The sequence below is a fragment of the Gymnogyps californianus genome, chromosome 8, assembly GCF_018139145.2.
Source record: "Gymnogyps californianus isolate 813 chromosome 8, ASM1813914v2, whole genome shotgun sequence".
Classification (NCBI taxonomy): domain Eukaryota; kingdom Metazoa; phylum Chordata; class Aves; order Accipitriformes; family Cathartidae; genus Gymnogyps; species Gymnogyps californianus.
Genome location: NC_059478.1, coordinates 7341185 through 7366144, shown reverse-complemented (window position 1 = coordinate 7366144; position 24960 = coordinate 7341185). Strand labels below are relative to the sequence as shown.

Below are 24960 nucleotides of genomic sequence, written 5' to 3'. Positions count from 1 at the left end.
GTTGCGGGGTGAGGCGTTTATACCGGGGGCGGCAGGGTCGTGGACAGGGAGAGCTTAATGCCCTGAGAATCTATAGGTTACTCTTTACATAAATTAAATAAAGAGATAAAAATTTACCTCCTATTCACCTTATTTTATGGGTTCCATGTGATGAGTTAGGCAAGCTCAACACAGATTCATCATGAAGTCACAGATGTCTAGAATGAATAAGCTACATGAATTCATTGAAGATTGAATCTATGATGTTTATTAGAGGAAAAAGAATTGTTTCTTTACAGTGTCAAATTAAGAGCATAGTCTTGTATCATGTGCTTACTCCAAAAAGAGGGAATATTCACATTTTAAAGACTAGAAGTTTTTTTTAAAGTTTCAGAATATTTCCACAAACAAGTTTCAACGTAGCTGCGTCTTTGAAGTGCTATATTGTAGGTCACTTTCAACTGAACTATTCTATTAATACATACAAGCAGCAAATAATTGTTGACATGAATTTCTCCAACTCTAATATAAAAACAGGGCTTGAATACAGACAGTGTACTATATAAACTAAGATGTAATGCATGAAAAACATCAGTAAAATAGAAGAAAAGTACATATCATCTAAATACCATTTAGAGATGCTTAAAAAGATAAATGTAATTTTTTAATTAGAATTCATTTTGTGATTTATTACTTCATAATTTAACTTGTTTACTAAACTACTTTATTAGCTGTTCTAATTCTTAATAAATATTTCTAAAATTTTATTATTTCAGATACTATTGTTAGTTACCTTTTTGGGTACAGAGTAGTACCATCACTGTGAGGAAAATGACCAGAGCCCCAGTAAGGTAAGCCAATTCTTGTTAGTTGTATCTTAGGAGATGAGGAGATGAGAAGGGCTTTAAGTAGAAACCAAGCCTCCTGTTTCAGCTGTTCTGGATTTGCCAAGGCAGGCAGGGAAAGTGATAAAATCTGTGTCTGGGTGAAAGGCCCTTTAGGATCATAAGGCTGAGAGGGTCCTGTGGAGTTGTGGTGGTTGCTCAAGCTTGCTTTGTTCAGTTCAGTAGTAAAAGCTTGTAGGATTATTGTAGGGTTAGTTCTTTAAGTTCCTTTCAGGCAATCTAGAAGGTCTATTTTTGTTTTGATAGTTTTTGTGTATACAGCTTATTCTTTGATTATTTTATGTAATAATTTAGCCTTGTATCTGATGCTCTTATCTCTTCTTGAAGCTTTAGTATTAAGAAGATTTTATGGAGCTTACTTGTTTGAATGAACCTTGCCTTTTTATTTTTAACTGGAATAGGATACTTCATTCCCTTGAGCATAGAAACCTGTTGCATGGCCATGGCTGTGGAAAACTTTATTGCCCTGTTTCAGTTATGACGCATGAAAGGAACTAGCAACAAACAATGGTAGCACTGATGAGCAAGGGCAAGGATGGCAAAGGAAATACTTATGGCGTACCTCGTATAGAAGCTAAACTTTAAAGGAATTTGTCCTCAACAAGGAAAGCAGGCATCTAGCTTGACCTGACATGAGTTTGAGCAAATAAGTTTCTGACTTAGTAATAGGCAAAGCAGAACTTTATCCTGTTCTCCGTAATGCTTTTGTCTTCCCAAGGACTCCCTTTATCCAAAAGTAGTTTCCTACGCTATGCTGAGGTATAGGAGCTTCCTGTTGGCTTTTAGGCTGAAGACAGAAATCCCCTGCTGTTGGCGGTCATTGTTAGTAGTGTCCCTTTGTGTTCCTCAGGGGTACAAAGAGGATGGCATGGGGCAACAGGGGTCTCAAACCAGAGACAGCCTGCCTCCAATAAAACTACATGGAGGGACTTTCCTTCTGTAATGGGTTTGCTCATATTTAACTGTGGCAGTGAGTTTGGCACTGTTTTCTGAAAAATTAAGGGGTTTTTTATTTGTCTGGCCAAGTGACATCTTGTCTCTTCACAGTGGTGTCCTAAAACCCATTGTTCTGAGGAAAAGTATTGTATCTCAAATTAGGTAACAGCAAACTGATGCGATGATAATTAAGATAGGATAGTGGATATTTTTCTTGAGTAGTTGTAGCCAGACCATAAGGATAAGCATTGCCAGCATTTTCTCCTCTTCTATGTTACATATGGGGCTTGTTTTCCACTATGGTTTGCAGGCTTTGGACTGGACCCAAATGACTATGAGTTGCACTGTTGTTTACGCCCTTCCTGTCATCAGATTGTTTTAATCCACAAGGCCTTGTGAAATTCACCTGTCCTTACATTTGCTTGGATTGTGCCAATATTGCAATGCATGTTGGAGTGGATTGAACTGTTGGTGTAACAGAACGTGTGGTTAGGCTGTTGTTTGTTAGGCTGAATCTGGGATACCTGAACGAAGTTACTGGTTGAGCTAGTGCATCTGAACTTGGTCAAACTTCTCTATATATTCCAGCAATCAGAGGGATTAAAAAGAAGCAACAAAAACTGTGGTTCATGTGACATGGTGTGATAGCTGGATATAACTATTGTAGCTACCCCAGTTCATTTTCATAAAGGTATGAGATGTCCTGGTATCTGTCATACTTTTACCTTCTAAAAGTATTTCCTGAGTGTCTTGAGAGGGATAAAGCAGATAATAGCCTTGTGTTCTCTATTGCATCCCTTATTAAGAGGGTCCTGTAACTATGTTTTTTCTGTTTAATAACTGTTGAAAGTGTTAATAAACGTCAACTCAATTTGAGATCATGATAGAGATATCAGTGTTACTATATTCCTACAGGTTTGATGAAATTAGGTGGAAAACAGAGATACTGTGAGTGTTTCTGCTGAGGGAATGGGTTCCTGTGTATCAAGTGAAATATCTGGGTGATGGAAACTGCTGATAGGGGACAAATACATTCTTGTTGTCACACTTAACTGCATTTCTACTGGGCTTTGTGGTGGCATTAAGGCTGTGATATTTGTATCTTTTTATAGTAACTTTCTAGAAACATTTTTCTTCCCTATTATGTGTCCCCACCCCCCCAAGAAAAATTGCTATGTTCAGGAAGTGTGTATGGATACTGAGCATTCTTTTTGAATCTTTTTCCCAGAGTTTCATATTTTTTTGGCTGCTGAGGTGGACAAATGATCTTCAAATAATCTTCAAATTCACTTGAGTGCAGTACCCTTAAAAATTAGCTCTGGAGTGTTTACTAGATGTAAGCAGTAGCTTGAAACATCAAAATACAGCTGCTTTATCTTAAGTCCTTATATCCTCTGGCCTTATACCACTCAGTAGCTCAAACTACAATTCAGATTAGGGTTTTCTTCTGAAAAAATTGGAAACTGTGGCTTTAAGAACATGGATTGTTACATGAGTATGTTAAATGCTAGTTTTTCAACAAATACGGATTCTGAATATAGTTTAAGGAATCCAGTTATGTGCCAGTATCAAACCTAACAGCAGAAGAATGTGCTAAAGGCATGCTAAAAAAATTTAAAAATAATCAAATCAGTAGCTTAAATGTGTTATGAGCAGAGCACAGGTGGGTAATATAAATGCAGCTGCATTTTATTCCTATGTATTGGCAGTCCAGCTAGAGCATGCATAGAATATCTGCAATAAAACAGTTACAATACTGTAGTTATGTTGAGTGATAGGTCCCTAGGAGTTCCTGAGGCATAGGTGCTAGCAGAGCAAGGCGGGTGTTGTGTCTTATTAAGGATTTCCAGAGCAGTTCTGCCCAGTTATCCCTTTCTTATGTTTGACCTGTCTCTTTCCCTTCTTACTGTGAGTATACCTGAGATGGCTGTTGTAGGACTCCCATCTGCTAATTGGATTCCTAAAACCTTTGCCATAAAAGCAGAAAGGTTGAGTTTCTTACTAGCCTTCCCTTTAAATATCACTGAATAAGCTGTGCATGTATAAAGCAGGGCAAATCACAGGAAGTTCTCAAGATGTGATTGGGCAGGGTGCTAGATAATCTCATCTAGGCTCCCTTTCCCATGAAAGGTTGGACCAGGTGATCTTTTGAGGTCCTTTCCAACATGGGCTATTCTATGAAATTCAAGTGCTAAGATTACTGAAAAAGCAGTGAAAAACAGTTTTGGGGTTTGTTTTTTTTTTTACTTTAAGTGTGTGTGCCTATGAATGTGTAAATGGACTTCCCACTTAAATGTTTTCATGCATGCAAAGATTAGATCTTCACAAAAGAGAATCCTTGCAGACAGAAGGTTCATAGCTTCTCTCCCCATTTCTCCAGATCAATTCTGTGTAGTCAGTAGCAGTATTTTCCAATCAGACTTGAGTCATGAACCTACTTTTAAAATTCAAGCAAAGCACTATGTACAGCATTTCAACTCTTCTTCTGGGCTGAATGTCAGGAGTCCAGCTCTGAGACTAAATTACATTTTGATGCACACTGCAACATTCAGATAGGTTGAGTATCGGAGATGACTCCTTTCCCCTGCATTATGTTCTGTGTTTTATAGCCTTCAGCAAAAGGCACTAAGTGGAAAAGTTTAGTACACAGTAACTGATAGTTACAAAGAAAACACACTGGCTTCCTTTCTGAGTAACTTGGTAACAGGAAGGATCCCTGAAAAAGCCTGGCTTGAAAGCCCAAATGGGTTAGCCCTTGTGCATGGCTCATGAGATTTTCTGATCTCGTGATGGTGGTTAAAAGCTAATTTGGCCTTGAGTGGAATTTTTGAGAAATTGTTACTGACTGTTGACAACTGTCACTTGTTTTATCAATTTGGATTGAAATGAGGGATGGGAAAGAGAAGGTGGGGCTGTACTGCAGCTGTATGTGGAGATATCAAAGCCAGTTGTAATTGAACGAGTTCAGGTAGCAGAAGTCATCTGGCTGCAGAAACATGGAGTTCAGATCCGACCGGCTTATCCTGCCAAAACCCAGGATCAATTTACTGTGCAGGTCTCAGACCTGCTATTTCTAGCTTGCTTTCAGTGCCTAGACTACACTAATTAACTTGCATGACATCTTAAAAGGAAGAAACTGGATTGCAGTTCAAGATCAAATGTAACATTTCATTTGAGAATAGGCAAAAACCTGTGAGCCAAGACTCTCTTAATGTCAAAACATCCTCATTTTTATTTTGCTATTTAGCCTCTGAGCAGCAAGTGACTGGAAAAGGAATATTAGTAGTATGCAAATGTGTTAAATATACATTGTGCTGCAGTGAAGCTTGTGGGATTCCCTCAAGCCATTAGGCCAATCCAGGTTACCAGAGTCAGGAAAAGAGAAACAATCAGTTTGAACTCCAGCTTTATAAATTTTTCCTTTTATTGAGCTCTTTGACAGCAGAGCACAAGATCTAAGGATATGTTTGGCCCATTGTTGTATTACAGGAAAATATTAAGAAAATAATTTTGAAGTAGGTAATTTCCATCATGTTCTCTCTCACACGAGAGAAAATAAAATGAGGGTTAACTTTCAGCTGTACTTGCAAATTCTTTTTATCCCAGAGTGAGAGTACACCCTTGAGTTGAGCAGAAGAATACCTAATACACTTGTGCAAATGAAATGCACTGTTGTAAATTATGACTATCATGGACATCAAAGATCACAGGTCTGCTTTGCTGCTTGGCCCACTCATTTTAATAGGCTTTGAACAAAGATTTTTCTTCAACAGCTGTTGATTAGCAGCTCCTCAGATTAGCAAAGAAGCCAGAACAAATGCAGGATAATAACATTATCTCTCTTGGTATTAACTTCTTTTGGATCTGTGTATGTATGGTCAGTTCAGAAGCCAGAGGCTTTGTTTGTGCACTGAAGCTTAAGAATCCAAGCCAACCTCCCACATGCAGGAGTGTAAAGGACCTCTGCTGGGTCCTTTATACCTTGCTTTCGTGAATAATGCTCTCATATGATCCCTTTCAGAAATTGAACAAGATCTGCATGAAAACCAAGTTTTTTGTTCTGTTACTCATAGAAGGCAGTTTTATAACCTCATTGCTCTGCTGGCTAGAAACTCCCTCCTAATTTCCAGTCTACATTTACTCACAGATGGTTTGTATCTGTTTGGGGTTTTGTACCAACTTTATCCCTTTATATACAGAAAACTTCCAATCATCTTCTTTACCTTCCTGATACTTATAAAGAGCCCATCACATCCTTTCTGAGTCTTCCTAGCTGCTGCTTCTTCCCCAGACTTACACACAAATTTCTAATAGGCACCTGGAAAGGTATTTCTTTAGAGGGGACTTCATGGAATATTTCTATCCTTTGAACAGTCTAGAGTTTCCTACCAGGAGGTGTCATTCTCCTAGCTCTCCTTCTGAATGACCATAAATGTCACCTGCCTGTCACAGGATTGCCAGTCTTTGAAGTACTGAACACATGCTCCCCCCCTAGAATCCCCTCGGTCAGTGAAACCAGCCTGCTAGGTTTGATTTCAGGGCTCTGCTGTCCTTTGGTTGTCCTTCCCTGCCCTTAGTGTCCATGCCTTACAGCATATGTTGGGGGCATGACGAAAGCATGGTATGCAGGTGATGATTCCAGAGTCCCAGCTGTTTCTTTGTGGTCTGTAGGGACGAACAGTGTGAATGAGTTGTTTAATTGATCAGAGTTCATTTATCTGGGATATATGACATCCTGAATATAAGGGTCTTTCAGCTGCAGCTGCTTTTCTTTGTGATAAACTCATGCATTTGCATTCATGGAGCAGAGATGTGAGGGTATTTTGAATGGTGGTTTTAGGGCTGGAGGTACCCAGCAGGGAAACTGTGTCTTTCCTTAATCACAGTGTTGGGATTGCAGTTCCCTAGGAAAAAATCAGAATGAAAAAGAAAAGATGGATGGGGAATGTAATTGTATGAAGTCTTACTTGCAGAATTCTGGATATAGACTGAAGGAAAAAGGTAGATTATTTTTATTTCTTGTGGTGATCTACTAATATTTGTGTCTGTGGGCTCGTTTAGCTATAGCAATAATTCTGCTCTGAGAGAAGGGACATCGCATGCAGAGCAAAAGAATGAAGAGCTGTTTTCCCAAATGCTGGCATTCACTGAATGCCAAGGTCAGAGAGCAGTGTTTGGTATACATAGGAATGTATTCTTGTTACTCCATGTTACTAAATTACATACCCTAGTAAGTGAGGGAAGTGCCTTTAAAAGGGCATGTACACTGTTTTGTTTCAGGGGAAGAAAATTGAAACCTGCCTTAGAGGATAGAAGCAAACCCATGGAAGTGGTGGTTTAACTTTTATTTTGTATTTTCAGAAGCTAATGGCACAACCTGAATAAGAGATGAAAAATTACAGTGCTGTCAATTTTGTTCTGAATTCTTTTCCCATTGCTTTAAGCATCAAAGCAAATGTATTTGCTCTCTTTTTTGTTAATAGAGAGAGAATGGATCTCCTTTGACTTAACCTTTAGATAAACATTTGTCTGTCTTTGACTCTAGAGGGTATAGAGCAACTGCACTCCTAATTTACTTATCTTCAGGTAGGCATAAATCTGGATCTTTCATTCTGTTTTGACAGTAGGGCAGCTTCTCCTTTGTAGTTTATGTACCCAGTCTAACATCACGGGGATTTTGTTGCTTAGAAGAAGTACAAATAAACTGAACTCTTAACTGCTTCAAATAAGAATGTTGCATGCAGGCACAATATTATTTTATAGATGATAAATGACAATCCCTTCACTTCCTGCTGATCCAATACCTATTATGAAAGTAATCTTAGCTGATCATTACTTCTGTGGTCTAAATAACCGGACTGTGCTACTGATTGCAGTCATGTCTGAATACAAAAGATGAGTAAATGCCTATTGATAAATGAGAGGAAAAAACCCAACTAATATGCAGCAGGAAGGATAAATATAGAATCATAGAATCAATCATTTAGGTCGGAAAAGACCCTTAAGATCATAGAGCACAATCGTAAACCTGCCAAGTCGACCACTAAACTGTGTCACTGAGCACCTAAATACCCCCAGGGATGGTGACTCAACCACTTCCCTGGGCAGCCTGTTCCAGTGCTTGACAAGCCTTTTGGTGAAGGGTTATCAGTGGGGTGTGTGGGGTGGAGTACATGCTTTGCATTTGAGAAAAATGACTTTGTGGATTGCTTTTTAGGCTCAAATATGAAAATGCAGCAATTTCAGGGTAGGTGACAGAATCACCCTTCCTGATGAGTCAAGAAATCTAGAAGTTGCGGAAGAGCAAAATCTTCACTGGAAAGTTAAAGTATTGTTTTCAGGCCCAGGAAATAAGGAAAGTCCTAATGATCTTGACACCAGTTAATTGGAACTTTAAAAAGCCTGCGGTGCTGTTTTTTGTCCGGGAAACAATAAAATTGAGCAATTTAAGGCCATTGCTTTCAATGTTAGTGATTAATTTCTTTGTTCTTGAAACAACTACTATATGCATCAATTGAAGTACCCTCTGCTAATGATCTTACGTTAAACATGCCTGTCCTAAAAAGCAATTACTTATCCAGCTGATAGAAATAAACTTCTTTCTTGGAATAATTCATGGATGGTATGGTTGTGGCAAACCTGTGGTGGAGTGGCTAGAATGCTCCTGAAAGAGTACTTAATTCAAGAACTTCTGCTCTCTCATGATCAATTGACTGAGAAAAGTCATGAGTAGTATGAATGATATGCCTTTGCTGTCTGTTCATGGGTCAGGTTTTACTTCTCAGTGCTGTGCAGTTGTTCCTTGTACTTTGGTCTTCTGCTTTGAAGATTTCAGATACCAAGTGATGAGATATCCACAGAATGCCAGTAGCTTTGGTGATGGACCTTTCTGCTGCTTGGTTTTATAAATGGCATCAGACAGTGATGACAGTCTCTGGGGCTTGACTTTAAATACAGAGGTCAGTATCACCCAAAGCACCTTTTAGGTACATGATCCAAAACTTCTAGATCCTTCAAAAATGTGGCGCTCTAGTTTATGATCTGCTGCAGATAGCACTTGGAGAGTTTGCTTACTGCTTGTTTCCCAGTAAAAAAATTAAGGACTAAAATATCTGTACTGGCCTTCTGTGAAGCTTGCTTAGCAGACATTTCTTCCTAGAGCAGTACAGCTCCTAGGGTGGGCAATTTGGGCTGAAAACTTATGCAGAAACCTGAGAAATTACAATATTGAAGTTATAAGGTGCTGTATTTAATGATTAAAAAATTGTTTTTGAACATTGTTTTAGTTATGGACTCAAACACATTAAATACTGTGTCCATTGATGTATAAAAATTTACCTGAAACTGACTTAAGCACTGAAAAGAACAGACCTGAAGCTTGGAGTTCATAAACTAATGGTGAGATGTATTAGTAAGGAAGTGAAGCTACTGCCCTCTTCATCCATTTTTGTAGTCTCTCCCTCATAATATTGCAAATGGAGAATGGACGGTCATGTCAGCACTCCAGTGCTACTAATAGTTCACATGCTATCTGATAAGTCAAAACAGTGTTTTCTGGGAGCAGAGCTAGGCAGAAGCTATGCAAAGAATTTGCAAAACAAAAAACATTTCTCAGGATGACCACTTTTACAGAACCAACCGCCTACTTAATCTCCTAATCCTGAAACTTCCTCTCACTCCTCTCATTTGCCAAAAGCTGTAACTGGTCTCTTCCTCAGAGCCAGCATCCCCATCATTGTCACATCTGGGACATCTCACCTGCTGAGAGTATGGGAGTATGGAACAGACCTGGGCAGTAAAATCAACAGTGCTGGGTCTATGCATGGGTTCTGTAGTTATTCTTTCTTACATGTGCATGAAGGGTGGCAAGGTTCCAAGAGCTTCTCTGCCATAATTTCCAACAGTAGATAATCAAGTTCTGCATAGGATCAGTTCCACCTGCAGCTGCAGGCAGCCAAGTGTGGGCGATGTGAAGACCAGCTCTGCTTTTATCTTAATTCAAGGTGTGAGTTGTTTTCTCTGCTCCTTTCTTCTGTTTCATGTTTCAATACACTGAATCACACCTTGCCATTGCAAGTGATGCCTGGCCTCAGCTTAGATTCTTGAATGTGTATTTTTGCCCATTTGGAGGAAATTGAGCAGTATGAGTCACATCAGAGAGTTCCCGAAATGAGAAGTGGAGATAAGATTTTCTGGCTCCTGGCATTTCACTCCAGACAGAGTGGAGACTGTCTTACGCCACCTGAGAAATACCAGCTTCTTTGTAGCACTTGTATTGCCTACCTTATTCACACTTAATGAGACACAGAGGCTGAGGGATGAGTATGTTTTTGGAAATTATCTTTTCTTCCCATCTAGACCTTGGGAAAACTTGTCCCTTAGACCTTTTGTCTCTGAATTTTTAAAGAATTAGTGTTTCAAGCTCCTCTCCAAACAGGAAGCACCTTCACTTACTGGCACCAGAACTCCTTTTCCCCTCAAGGCTGGCTAAAGCTCTTACTCTTCTTCTACTGAGTGTTACTGTGGGTGAAGCTGGAGTTTTTTCCGTGGCTTCAAATTTTTAAGTAGTTTTACAGCTCTTTGCCATGGGATAAAGGTCTATTGTACAAACTATTTTGACATAAATACTTAGGAAGTGTTTGAATTTAGGAATGACAAATATAGCTCCTAGGAGAGAGATGGAACTGGATTACTCAGAGGTACTTAATTCTCTATTTTTGTCTGTTGACATAAAAGCATCATTAAAATGTTTAAAAAGGAAGACTTAGAAATATGTAAATGCAGATGTAAACTTATAATGTAGGTAAAGAACCATTCTTTAAAAAAGACATGGAAAATGAATCTCTGTCTCTTTCTATATGTACATACGTACATGTATATATTCTGATTACCTGAGATCCCACTGTATCCTGTATTTGTCTTATTTTTGTGATTTCAGCAAGTTCAACAGAGAATTTTAGATAATCTAAAATAATTTCCCACTGCATCCCATTTTCATAAGCTACTGATAAAGATATTGACAAATGTTTCTGAAACCAAGATTTAAAAATCTCCAACAGGAAGCTAGACCCTACCAAACTCCTGTTGTAGCATTTCATGGCCTCCTTATTTAGAAAAATTTCTTTAAAACTTTGTCACTACAAATCAATCCAACCACTACTTGTTATGCACCAAGTGGACATAAAGAATTGTTGATCACATGCCTCCTAAGTAATCTAAAATATCTTTTAGGTTTTAGAAGATTGCATAGATTTCTTTCCTCTGTCATCCTTTTCTACAGTGGGCTGGGAATAAAACAGTTAAATGCCTTGGGTGTTTGCACATAAGCCGTATTTTCTGAGCATGTGTTACTTGAACTGTGATCTGTGGAGAGCTGATAGTTTGGAAGATTGGATCACTTACACTCTCCTTACAAGTCAGACAAGCATTCATATATGTTTTCAGGGAAGCAAACAAAATAAGGGTGTTCGTAAGAAATAAAATTAGTAAATCTTAAATTTTTTTGTTGTTATGAAAATAGTGCAGGGTGTTAAGATTGTATGAGATGGTCCTAGTTTGTTTTCCAAAAGAGAATAAAACTTTGATCTTGTTCTAAATAATGTATCGACTGCATTGCTCAGGTTTTGATTGTATTTTGTCTGCCTGTAACTTTCTAAAATTGCGGTACTTAAGATTAGGTGCAGTACACCAGATGAGATTTGGCAATGGCAGATTGGATGGGCTAATTGCAAATTTTGTCTTAAATAAAAAATTCCTGCTAATACTTATCAGAACAGCATTTCCTGTTTTTAAAAATGACAACAAATCATTAACCCATATTGAATTTGTGATCTGCTATAACTCCTAGTTCCTTTCTACAATTCTCCTGCCTAGCCAGCAGTTCCCCAGTTTGTTTCTATGGTGTTTGGTTTTGGTTTTGTTTTTTTTAGATTAAGACCATTGTGCATTGTGCTTGTTTCTATTGATTTGTCCTCATTTCTTTTGGATCATGTCTCTAATTTATTCAAATCTTTGAGTCCTGCATTGGTCCTTTGGAACTCTTGCAATTCCTCAAAGCCTGGTGTCATCTGCAAATTTTCTAAACGTTTTAGATGATAATTTGCCATCCAACTTAAATTAGCTCAAGTTAGTTCAGGATAAGCCCTTGCAGGGCTCATTTGTGTAGTCCTCTCAGACTGACAGTCATCATTGGAAAACTGCCCTTGGAGTAGTGGTTACATCTATTGCATGCTCATTTTATGGTGATTTCAGCTAAGCACTATTTCACTTGTTTGCTTATAAGAATGTCTCATGGGACAGTATTAAAAGTCTTAATTATAGCAAACTATAGTGCACTATTGTTTCTTTGTTACTCACTGAGCCTTGAAGTACAAACTAGATTGATCTGCCAAGAATAAATCAATCATATCAATGTCAGCTGTTCTTGACAGCTTAGTAGCCTTCTGCTGATTTTTCAATTGTTTTCTTTCAAAAATTTTCGGTATGGTTCTAGTATCTTTTCTAGGTGCTCACGTGGAAGGCCTGGCTTCTAATTACCTTGATCTTCCTTTCCTGGATACAGAGAGGCAATATTTGCTTTCCGTCAGCCCTCTGACACCTTTCCCCGTACTCCCAAAGGTAATTACTGAGCGTTTGGATCCTTAAACAGTAACTAGATTGGCTGTAACTAACCTAGATAGTCTTCACTCCAGTCTTTTCGTACTTTGACCTGTTCTCTTTTCCCGATGCATAACACTATTGCAGTGAGTATCTGTTAACTTTTCTCTGTATAGAAATGACATTTGGCAGGTTCTCTGTCAATTGCTCTCCTTCTTTAAATAGCAGACCTGACTGGTTGTTGTTATTCTTACTCCTAATGTGTTTATATAGCCTTTTCTTACCTTTTATGTCTCATAGTGGCCTATCAAGTAAACCTTCCAACTGGAAAATTAGTTGCTGCTAGATAATCTTTGTTAGGCACCTCTGTTTGTAAGGGAAAGGAGGTGATCTGGAGTATTCCCATTCACTTGTAAAAAGCTGGGCTTTCACTTGTGGAAATGAAGGTCTGGAGTGTATAGGAACAAGAAGTGTTCAGCATTTCTAAAAATTTGACTTGATTTAGGTTTAGAGTCTCCCATTTTTCTGGCAGAGAGGAATTGGATTAATTTTAAGGAACTATGTCTGTTCATGTAGCACAAGAGGAGAGTGGACAACTGCACCCAGCTCAGTACAGCAAAAGAAACGAGGCTCTTACATTCTCAAATCAATTGGCAAAGGAAGTAAAAAAGCACAAATGTGAAATAACAATGAGAAGAGAACAAATCAGTAACATGGAAACCAGCTAAGAGGCAGGCTGGATGGCATTTCTAGCTCGAATATCTGCAGTTCAACCTAAGTAACTGTATCAGAGGTATTTTTCCTGAAATACCCCTGTAACTTGGGATCCAATATGAGCTTTAGCTCACAGGTATCCCAGTCTTCCTGAACAACAGGGTTGAAGTTTTTAAGTGCCTTTGACTTTTAATTAAGAGATTTTAACCTCTCAGTTGTGTGCTTTTGAAAATGCTTCTCAGGCTTTCTTTTTTCTGAAAATTTTGCATTTGTATTCATCTTCCATTATAGTAAAAGGAGATAAAAATATAATCGGTGGATGGCAGAATTCCCTGGGAAAAACCAAAAAGAGCCCCATGTCAGTGATGCATAAGGGAATACTGCCAACAAAAAGAGGCAGTCTTTTTTTGGGCTGGAGTTTTTACAGGCATATTGCTTTTAGGCTTTGGTGGTTTGTTTTTTTTTGGGGGTGGTTTTATCTGCTCCAGACAAGAGGTCTCAGACAGGCCCTGTGAAGGAAGACTATTGTAAACTGTGAAATAGTCTCTTCCTTCCTCCGGAGATTCCACTGGCAAAGCAATTCTGATAAAGTTTCCTCCACTTAACTTCAGAGCTTCTGCCATGACAAGGATGAGCACTTACCAGTAGGAAGCTCATGAAATGACTTGAAAAAAAGAATCTGTAGGAAAAGGCGTAGGATTTTCTGCCTCCTGGCTCTAGAGAGGATATGAACTGTTCTGGAGTTGTCTATAATTTTTCTGTGTATACAATTATAACAGCTGATCATTGTTTTAGGAAAAAAAAGAAGGCTGCCCTAGCAAAACTCATTATCATTAGTTTGTATTAGGATAATGTTTATAGAACCCCTGTGAAATTGGGCCCTGCTGCATGATGTACTGTACAGGTACATTAAAAGTACCAGCCTCTGTTAGGAGATTTACAATCTGAAGAACATGGACAGAGGAAAGGTTGGCAGACAGGAAATGTTTTCACTCCCAATTTACAGATGAGCAGCTGAGGCTAAAGAAATAGCAGTCCTCTGATGCTACCTGGAAGTCTCTGGAAGTCTCTGGAAGTCTGTTTGTTCTAAGCAAGGCTGGCCCAGGCCTGGGCTTGCAGGATGAGTCTGTGACATAGCCAAGAGTTAACCTCAGCTTTCCAGAGTTTCTTGATGGTTTGTTTGTGTTTCTAGCTTTGCTAGTTCATACCTGCTAGAAAGTGTTCCTCTCCCTACAAATATTCAGTATGTTGTGTTTAATCCTCACTCTGTTCAGCAACTGACTGTGACATGCTTTCTAGGACTTTGTTGCAATTTCTAGTAAACTCTCATATTTTGATAGTAGCTAAGGCTGTTTTAGAATATACTCTTTATTCTATCCTCTTTTCTGTGATGGATTCCTTTGATGGGCAGAGATCTATTAAAGTATGGCTATTTGACAAATTTTTTTGTGTGAAAAAATTGGGAATTGATACCAGCTGAGATCTTAGCTTGGAATCCAGGAGCCACTGATTTTTATTCAGTAAGAACAGGCTGAGGCTCCAGAATAAGAGCTCCAACATGCACTGTATAAACTATAACTATGCTTTACAGATATGAAGTGGGTGCTACCCTGTATCCTCCTATTGCTGACATCCCTTGTTGAGTCCTTTGCATGTCGAGCCTCGTTAAACCTCACCGATAATGGTGACTCTTTATGCCTGGAATACCAGTTTGGCAACTGGACTGTCTGGTGGAGCCTCCATAGTAAGTGCCTGAGTGGATATGGAACAAGGGGTGGGGTGACATGGCTGATCAGGGTGCAAGGGAATAATACCACTTTGAATCAACCAGGGTTGGGAGTGCTGGGGAATGTGGACTCTGCGACGAGCTTCTGGTGTCATGTCTTTGCACAGGGTTAAGAACCGAGCTAATGTGTCTGTTACTCGTGTTGCTCGTTCCCTACTTGTAGCCCTCAACAGTACTTGAGACCTCCTGTAACAGAGGCAAGAAGGATACTTAAGTGAGAATATCCAAAACTACTTCTGTACATAGCGTGGCAAGTCACTCGCCTTATCACTGAAGTGGCATATGTGTGAAGGTGTGCATGAGGATCAAGGAGTGGAGTGGTGCAACCAGAAGACTACTGTGCAAGGAATCAGTGATCCTCATGCTTACTGCCTTCTCATGTCTGCAGGTGCACTCTGAATAGTGTGTGACTGCTTACCAACCCACTATAGCAAAGTGTCCGTGATTAATCAGGCATGTGTGTCTACCATGGACACCATGTGACTGCTCTATGCAGTAGTATAATTAATCAGTGTATACACAATAAATGTGCATGAATTCAGTATGAGACTAGTGTATTGTCTTGTCCACCTGAAATATTATGTGCACCTGTTCAGGCATTGTAACTCTATTGAGGTAAGGATATTGGAGCATATGGTCCAAGGGACTCTTCAAAGCTAAGTCCACATCCCAAGCTTGACTGCTACAAGTGACTGATGAATCTGTATTGTGAGCAAGACTCTAGAAGAGTACTAGCAATCCTGGGGCTGGCAAACCTTACCACAAATGAGAACTCTGCACAGCATGCTGTGATCCACAGGAAGGGCTTGTCCAATGCTGCAGTTTCCATCTTTTACTCAAACTCAGTTAACCAGCTTTGAGTGTCAGTGCCTGCCTTAGTGAGATCCCAAAAGAACTGGCATCTCCTTGCTGCAAAACATTATGCTAGATGGTAAGTTGGAATCTGCTTATTCACGCAACTAACTCAACTATCTGTCTTGCTCCTTCCTGATATCCTGGAATTGTGTGTTTCTGTCAGTAAAACTATGTAATGCAGCACTTGGCAGTTTGTCAGCACAGTGTGTCTTTGTGGGAGGGTTGATTTGGCAAGGGGAAGCATCAGGCTTAATGTGTGGGAGGGCCAGATCCTGGGGTTTTCCAAGAATTTTTTTTTCCACACGGGATTTCCCATCTCGTGGAGGACAGGCCAGTTGAGAGAATAAAAGGCCGTAGCAAAGGCAGGGGATTACACAGTCCAGACACTTGGAGCTGAACTTAATCTTTGAGTCCGTATTCAGCAACTTAGCAACGGAAAGCAGTCACTGAGAAATATCGCAGAGGACTTTTGCCACCTGGCCACCACAACTACAACCTGTGAGTATAAATGGAGTGTGTTAATCTGTTCCATTGCTCAGCTAAAGAAAAACTGGACAGATGGAATTCTGTGTTGGTGTTCTTTAAAAGCTGTTTACATTTAAAAGCTATCTTGATATTAAGAACTGTTTTAAAATGAATAATTTCCTAAAAATGGAAATCTTATTTAGGTCTTTAGAATAATTGTTAAAAAGTATGTAGAAAAGATTGCATAGACAGTATTTTATATTGAATTGTAAAAAGTCAGTATTTGTTCTTTACAAATGTGTTCCTTTGATCTCTCATAGCCATCTGCCTAAAAGATAAAGGGAAGAGAAGACTCTCAGAAACATGACTTGCTTGTGGTTCCTATCTCTTCTTGCTTATGGTAAGTGTGTATTTCTCTGTGTAGAAAACTAGTTGAATGGTAATATTAGTGTGACTGTTCTGTTTGAGCTCAGAATTAAACAGAATTTTTGAACCTGACCTAATTAACTTGAGGCTAGGTTCACATAGAAAAACCTCTAGCTGCAATGGCACGTTTCCCTGCTTGCCTGTCAAATACATAATTGGTTCCTATAGTTTGCTATGAAGTCTGCAAAGCTTTGTGTGATAGGACATAGTTTCACAGGCTGAAGTCCCTGTACTTGATGCTGACATGCCTGTTTTGAAGCTTGCCAGTTGATTGTTTATAAAATATTTGCCACTGCTTTTTATGCAGTTTCCAATATTGACAAGTTTACAATGTTTATAGAGCTTTATATATCCTCTTCTAGAGAGAGAGGAGGGAAAAAGTCAGACACCAACTTTTGACATCTTTTCATTCTAGGACTTACAATGCTGCAGGGGGTGAATTGTTGGACATACCATTATTCAGACACAAACATGACCTACAGGGAAGCAGAGCTGTGGTGCAAAAAGAGGTATACTAACATGGTTGCCATTCAGAATAAGGAGGAAATCAACTATCTCAATAACTTCTTACCCTTCAATCCGGGTTACTACTGGATTGGAATCAGAAAAATTAATGACATATGGACCTGGATTGGAACGAACAAAGAACTGACAGAAGAGGCAAAAAACTGGGCTTCAGGTGAGCCAAATGGCAAAGGGAACAACGAGGACTGCGTTGAAATCTACATCAAAAGAGGGAAGGATGATGGCAAATGGAATGATGAACAGTGTGAGAAAAAGAAGGTCGCCTTGTGCTACACAGGTATGGTGTGATAAAGGCCATTCTAGTGTGCCCCTGTGGAGAGGAGATGGTGGGTGGGATGAGTTGTTTAATCTAGTCTTACATATTAACTACCTGACCCTGCAAGCCTTTGTAGGCTTATCCTTACTTACAGGGCTGAGGTTGTTCTTGTTCTAAGAGCTGGATTGATCTCACTTATCTTTTAGCTTCCAGAATATTACACATCTTTTATAAGCAAATCACCAGACCTTCTCTGTAATCAGTGGAGTGAAACAGGCTCTTCCAGATGGTGACTTTCATCCCACTCTCAAGTGGGTGTCTCAGCTAGATAAAAATTGCCCTTTTGGAGGCATCTGTCTGCTGACTATAGACCACTGGATTAGATTAGACAGTTTGTGTAGAGGTGGCTAAGGCTAGGTCAAAAAAAAAAAAAAATCCAAGTCAAATATCAGCCAAATTAGAGCTGTGGTGAGTTAATGAAGAATGTACCTGTTGAGGATTTCTACCTACCCCATAGTATATTGTTCCTTTTGCATTTTAAATATTGCTAATATCTACCTGAGAACAAGTGGTCATGGAGTTTCCAGCCAGTAGAATCCTTTCACTGTGAGCTAGTCTGTCAAAGGTATTGATTTCTGAAATCCTTCTGTGAAATGACAGGGTAATCTTCTGTACCAAACCCCTGCTTTTCTTTTTCTATACAAAGTGCTTGTTTAGTTCCAGAAAGATAAACAAAGTGCTAGCTAGGTTTCATTAGTGGCCATTGCTGATTCCTTTATAATTTGCTGTATGTTTTCTTTTTTTTTTTCCCCAGCTTCTTGCAACCCATCTCTCTGCAGTGGCCGTGGAGAATGCATAGAGACTATTAACAATCACACCTGCCGTTGTAACCCTGGATTCTATGGGCCTGAATGCGAGTTTGGTAAGATTCCTCCATCCTGCTTTTCAGCCAGGGCGATGTTCGTGCTAGCTAGTGTTCAGTTTGTCTGGCTTGTTGATTTAGCTGTTCAGCCAATGAGACTGACTGTGTACCTTCTTGTGTTTCTTTGAAGTTGAGAGTTGTGATCCACTAAAGAAACCTGATCATGGGAGCCTCGAGTGCAACCATCCATTGGAGAACTTCAGCTACAACTCATCCTGCACAGTTCAGTGTGAGGAAGGCTATGAACTGACTGCATTGGAATCTGTATACTGTACCTCTTCTGGGGTCTGGTCGGCTCCCCTTGCAGCATGCAAAGGTGAGCTTCTCAAGCAGTGATAGATCAGCTTTCTACGTTATACATAGCTCTGTAAACTTCAGTGTTGCTCTGTTAGTAGGTACAAATTGAAGTTCTGGCCCATTCCTTTGTAATTAATTATGTGGTAAAGGTACTATTTTATTGCAGCACACAGGTGTCTCTGTCCTGAAGAGATGAAATGGGCAGGATGAATGTTCTGGCCCTGGTCTAGATTTCCTTCCAGGGAAAGACTTTTCCACTCTTTGTGGGGAACAGGGAATGGAGATGATCTAGCTGTGAGACTGCTCACAACAGGCCAGTTACTCCTGACTGTAGGAATTATGTTTGAGGTGTTCAGCTTAGAATAAGCTACTGTTTGAAGCAAATAAAAGCATCGAACATCATCAAGCAGCAGTCAAAGTGGGAAAATTTTGGATTGTAACTAGTTGCTGTCATGAGCTGCAGATGAATTTACAGCGTTGCCTTAAGAGTCAGCCTTCCATTTTGAGATCTTTCCACTCCTATCTGCTTTCTGAAATGGCAGCATAGTAGATCTCCTTTCTAAAGCTGCTTCCATTTAGTGGATATATTGCTAAGTTTCAGGAAAGAAGAAAAACTTTTTATGGTTTGTTCCAAGCTAAGCTCTGTGCTGCCTCTTATGCTTTTCAGCTGTGACCTGTCCTGCCTTAGAAATGCCTGCTCATGGTGCTGTGAACTGCTCCCATCCCTCTGTGGAGCTCACCTGGGGTACCACCTGCAAGTTCACCTGTGAGGAAGGATTTACCCTGACAGGACCAGCCACACTGCAGTGTGGGTCTTCTGGGGCCTGGGACAGGCAGCAGCCATCCTGTGCAGGTACCTTTCCTTATCCCCGTTCACCTGAGCACTTGAGGCTGTCAGCATTGGCATGTTGAATTCCTGAGGCATCTGTGCTGATTGCTGTTGTGATCTGTGTGTTGCAGCTGTGAGATGTGAGGCTGTAACCTGGCCAGAAGAAGGCTTTGTGACCTGTGACCACGCTCCTGCAGATCTCACCTATCGCTCGCGTTGTGATTTCCGCTGCAGCGAGGGCTATGTTCTGGATGGCCCATCCAGCATTGAGTGCACGGCACAGGGACAGTGGTCAGAGCCAGTACCAAAATGCAAAGGTAAGAGTTACTGGGTTGGCAAGTAGTTTTCTTGTCACTGGACAACACGCTGAAATCCGTATTCCTGTAGGGTCCTGGCTCCAAACTAAACTCTGCTGTCTCTCATGTTTTCAGCTGTGTCTTGCCCTGCCTTAGAAATGCCTGCTCATGGCTCTGTGAACTGCTCCCATCCCAAAGTCAAATGAATGCGAAAATACAGTGTACCTCTACTAGTGCAAAAAATAGGGCGAAAGACAGGAAAGTCCTTAATGACTTTTAACCGTTTCTTTTTGTATTTCAGTTGTACAGTGTGAACCACTGAGCTCTCCTGAGAAAGGCTCTATGGATTGCTCACATGGTGCTGGGAACTTCATGTACAACACTGCCTGCCACTTCAGCTGTCTAGAAGGATGGAGGCTCAATGGTTCTCATGTTCTTGAGTGCAGTCATTCAGGAAACTGGAGTGCCAGTCTGCCCACATGTGAAGGTATTTCACCTGTGACTAGCCACAGAGAGGTGGCACTGGGTTTCTAGTCAAATGAAGTATGGAAGGGTGGAGGAGGTAACACCAACCAGTGGGCTAGAACTTCTAGTGAAGTCCATGAATTAAAAAGCCCAACAAAATCTCTCAGTATGTTTTTTGAAAATAGAAGAGGGGAAAATTCCTAAAAGGTCTTGGTGCAAAATTGATTTCTTATCCAAAAACAAAAGCTGCAACCTGATTTTGGGTTGTTTTGTTTGATTTTTAATTAAAATATTTTTCATGTTGAGCTTTTTCCATATGAATAAAGAAAAAAGCTTTTCTGGAGAAACAGAACCTTGTGGTGAAATCTGCATTCATAAGTCTGTTTCTCAGTGGAAAAGTTTATAGATTTGTTAATTTAGGGTGATACATTCTTGAGTGAACTCCTCAGCCAAAAGACCTCACAGAGCTTTTCTGTCAAAGGCTATAATTTTACAGGACAGAAGTCTCAGCCTTGCCTTCCCATTCAAGGCAGTAAGAGCTCTGTCGCTGTCCTCAGTGGGAACATCCTTGGCCCGCCTGAAATGCTTTTGCTTGAGGTCCTAAAAGCTCAACTCTATTTGCTTGAGCAGAATTTAGATCCTTGAATAATTTCATTGATCTAACAGGATTGCTCAAAGAGGAAGATGGCACAGTGGGAATTAAAATATGAACTGAAACATGAAAAATAAAAGATGAGCATAAATTGTCATGTGAGGCTGGAGGTTAGACAGACCCTGGTATAGCTAGCTTGTTGCCTTGCCATTGCTTTGGCAGTGGGTGGGATAATTTTTAGTATGCAGCTTTTTACCTTGTGTACAGGATGTGTCCTGTCTCAACAAGAGAAAATTTAAGGGTTACAAACTGCAATTCTGGTTCCTCTTTAAAAGCACAAGGAAAAGGAAGAAGTACAGAGGGCTTCAAAGACCTCTTGATCTCACTGAAACTTTTTCATCCTTTCAGCTTCTGAACAAGTCAGCTATGTCTCTGTGGGCATAGCAGCCACAAGCGCCTCTCTCTTGTCCACAGCATCATTCCTCCTTTGGCTTGCAAGACGTTTCCGAAGAAAAGGTGAGCAATTGGACTAGATCCACTGGTCTTATTTACCTTCCTGAAAAATTTTCAGTGGAGGAAAAAAAAAAAAAAACCTCCAAACCCTCCAAACCCCAATAGCTTGCTTTTTGAAAAAGTAAAAATTCCCATACTTAAACAAATTCAGAATTATTTTCAAGAAGCCTGCATACATGCCATGTTTGGCTTTTGGATGAACATTTAAAAATAAAAAATAGTAAAAACCAAGTGTTTAGAAAACAAGAATTAGAAGAAAAAAGCAACATTTTATTTATTGGTAATTACTGCCAGGGAAAGTGAATGGGAATTTGAGATGGGGCTAATGACAACACAGTAATGACTGCCTGTGAGATTTGTTGCTAGATTATGGCTTTTTATCAGATATTCAGAAATGAGAGGTTTTTTGGTAGAAGGAAAAGTTTACATGAGGGGGCTTTCATCTTGAAATGCTAATACCTTTTCTTATTCTTCTTGCAGCAAAGAAATTTACTCCTTCCAGGTAAGTTGTGTCTCAAAAAGCAGCATGAAAAACGCTGCAATCACTTTGCTAAAATCCATTTGTTATAAACCAGTTGTCACTAAAGTACTTTTCATTTCTGTTTTTTATAGTAGCTGCCAGAGCCTGACCGTTGAAGGTAGTTTCCAAAGTGCTGGCCAGAATGTCTAACTCCAGGTGTTTCAGGTAAGCACATGAGATGGCTGCACTCACAAATTCTCTTCCTTTTAATCACACAAGCAATCAGAGCTGTTAATTGCTATACAATTGCTGAAATAGCAGTATATACTTTGGGGTACCTAATATGCGTCTTGGCATTGCATGAAAGTTCCTAACAAGACTGATGGATCTATTGCTTTAGAAATGGTTATTCAGCTCCTTAAGGGTGAGTGTGCTTAGCGTTCTGTCCAGTTGCATATAGTATTAGGAACACTTTTGTGTGGTTTTGCTACCTGCTGCATACTAAATTCCTCTGAAATGAGAGCAAATACAAATCTATGCCAATTTTCCAATTTATAGAGGAATTTTGTTCTCTCTGCAGGAACTGAAGCCATCTTTACTTATGTCTCAGAGATTTCCGGAGAATGAAACTGCATGCAAATCAGCAGCTGTCCAGATGTTTTTACCTCTTGCTGACAAGATGATTGACCCTGTGTATTGTTCAGAAATTTTGAACTCAAGCTGTCTGGTATTTCCATTGAAGACAAGCAGAGAGTAAAACTCTGGCCTTCTGGCAAAATACTGTCTACATTCAGTCATGTAGTTATCATAACTGGGAGCTTGCCATCTCTTGTCCAGATGGTGAGCAAGTAGTAAGCTGCTGCCTAAAGAGGAGGCTGGTTTCTCCTCTGGTCTACTCAAAGGTACCTAGGTGAGGTGAAGACATGCATTATTTCACATCACTTACTACACTGTTGGAAATGTCTTCTCTGGAGACATATGGGTTATACTTGCAGAAACAGAATAATCAGGACTAAAAAATATTCATTGATAGCTTTGAAACTATTGATCTGGTTTGTTGTTGAAGTCAGTTTATTTTAAGAGGATGTCCCAGTCAATAAATGTGCCTGTAGTGATATGGGCAATCATGTGAGTTTCTGCTGCATGTCCCAGAAAGGTTAGGGACTTTAAACTTTTTTTTTTTTGTAACAGCACTAGGAATCGTAGTGCTTATACTAGGTACTCTGGTTTCTGAATGCAGCAAGTAGATCTGAAAAGATCTCATCCCTGTGGGATGCACTGTAATACAGGTGTATACATAAATATTTAATTGTACAATTTTTACTGTGGATATTTCTGTGCTGTTAACTGTAAATGTGTTGTAAAATACTTGTTCTTGAGTAGGTCTGTGGCCATTGATCTGGGCCCAGGTAATTTTAAAATAATTCAGAGGTGTTTGTAAGGATTTCATGCATGCATATTATTTACAAATAAAATGGAAGCCTGAGATTTGTATATATATTGCAAGTATGATTTATTAAGCTGTTAAAGGATTTCAAATGAGAAAGTCTTTCTTAAGTTATGTTTAAGTTATAATCATAAATTAAAAATCTCTGACTTAGAATCTGATATGTATTGTCCTGTTTGTAACAGTATTTAATAAAATGTTTTAAATGTAATGCTCCCGTTTTGGAAATGTACGTCACTTACTTAAATGATTTAGGTCAGCCCTATGGATATGGCTTCAGCAGCAGAATGTGAAGGGTTGAGGGAAGACTGGCTAAATAGCAAGGCTGTCCCTTACTTAGCTTTCCGTGTTTTCATAGCAGTCAAGGAAAGAGTAGCCAGCAGATGGCACTGACTGCCTGGGAACTAGCACAGCCAGAGCTGGACCCCAAACCAGCATCCCCAGTCCTGAAAGGAAGGAGGGAAGGCTCAGCGATGCGTCCTGTAAAGCAGGTGCTTGGACCAGCAGTGAGCTTTGCGAGAGGCATGCTCAGGAGGGAGAGGAGAGCAGAAAGAGAAGCAAGTAGGTGATCTTGGTGCATAGTTAACAGCACAAACCCCTCAGCCCATGCAGGTCTTTTGCAGCCCTTTCTGCTGGGAAGTTAGCTGAGTGTGGGAGACCATGGGCTAACAGGTGAAAGCACAGCTCTGGGGATTAGTGGTGACTACTGTCTAGGGACCTCCACTCCCACCCTGGCTTGGGCTGTAGCCAAAGACTCTGCCATGGGCTAGCGCTGGCTAGGTACCAGCGATGGCCAGACACTCCTGTGGCCACCCTTCCCCAAGCCCTGACGTAGCAGAGGAAGCTGCACTGTGGCTCTCTGCGGCTGCTGCCAGGAGCCAGCCCTTGGTGATAAACCATGAGATGCATTCCTGGCCTAGGCAAGGCTCAAGAGAAGCCCTCAGGCCTGGCAGCAAGGGAGTCAATTAAGAGGTGCTGTGCCACAGTGGACAGGGCCCGTTGCTGTTTATCCCAAACTGATTAAAGAACTGAGAGCGGCTGTCAGCGCTTCCCCCGCCTTGACAAGGTGGGGCCCAACCATGTGAGCAGATGTAGAGCAGTAATCCTTCAGGTTCCCTGAGGGGACGTAGAGATTAGCCCGAAACGCCCTGCTCTGAATCCCTGCAGGAGCTGTTTTGAGAGCTAAACCACCACATGGGTCCCCCAGCCTGTCCTTGTTGTTGTCCTCTACATGCATGGCCCTGCAGCATCCTCTGGAGAGAGCTGCTCAGGCCAGCATGGCTCCCATCCTGCTGCAGTCAGGGCAGCCCAGCTTCTCCTTTCCTGACCGGAGCTGGTGCTTCTAGCAGCTTTCCCTGGGATCTTACAGGGGCTTTATTGGCAAAAAGAGAGTATAAAAGTATCCCCTCTCTTTCCCCAAGCCTTCATGCCTTGTGACTTCCAGAGGCAGCAGGAGTGAGACCGCATTTGGGTGGGATTAATCTTCTCTCCCATATATCCCCTAGGCCAGACAAAGACTCCCTGAAGGGGACTTCCTTCCTTGCAGTGATTTACAGGTTACATCTATCCTCATAATTAATGGTAGTCCAGGGCACAGGCAAAACCCTAGCCTGTGCTTGTCCAGGTTGCTTGATTCTTGGTCTTCTCCTGGCACTGTGTTTTCCTGTTTCAGGATACGCATTACCAGTTATGATGG

The 24960-nt window shown here is 40.4% G+C and overlaps 2 protein-coding genes across 3 annotated transcripts in view; one reads left to right on the top strand and one right to left on the bottom strand.

The window, feature by feature from the left end:
- The first annotated feature begins 794 nt into the window (after window positions 1–794).
- SELE (selectin E) lies at window positions 795–23432 on the top strand. Of its 2 annotated transcripts, XM_050900729.1 has the most exons (13): window positions 15721–15847; window positions 16194–16269; window positions 16557–16636; window positions 17078–17464; window positions 18258–18365; window positions 18496–18681; window positions 19330–19515; window positions 19623–19808; window positions 20089–20274; window positions 21253–21360; window positions 21838–21859; window positions 21970–22042; window positions 22398–23432. In XM_050900729.1, exons 3-12 carry the CDS (start codon window positions 16600–16602, stop codon window positions 22025–22027), a joined length of 1464 nt encoding a protein of 487 aa, XP_050756686.1. In that variant the 5' UTR covers window positions 15721–15847; window positions 16194–16269; window positions 16557–16599; the 3' UTR covers window positions 22028–22042; window positions 22398–23432. The 2 variants fall into 2 exon arrangements, with proteins under 2 accessions (XP_050756687.1, XP_050756686.1); XM_050900730.1 differs by lacking the exons at window positions 15721–15847; window positions 16194–16269 and adding an exon at window positions 795–830.
- Window positions 4387–24960, bottom strand: part of ALDH9A1 (aldehyde dehydrogenase 9 family member A1) — a 533528-nt gene continuing 512954 nt past the window's right edge. The window contains exon 12 of the transcript XR_007766847.1: window positions 4387–4397. The gene's annotated coding sequence lies outside the window, so the exon portion shown is untranslated. The remainder of the gene's footprint in view (window positions 4398–24960) is intronic.

Coding starts and splice junctions, on each gene's coding strand:
- SELE (XM_050900730.1), top strand. CDS start 16,600: ATGACTTGCTTGTGGTTCCTATCTCTTCTTGCTTATG. Junction 16,637..17,077: donor CCTATCTCTTCTTGCTTATG/GTAAGTGTGTAT, acceptor TTTTCATTCTAG/GACTTACAATGCTGCAGGGG. Junction 19,809..20,088: donor GCCAGTACCAAAATGCAAAG/GTAAGAGTTACT, acceptor TTTGTATTTCAG/TTGTACAGTGTGAACCACTG.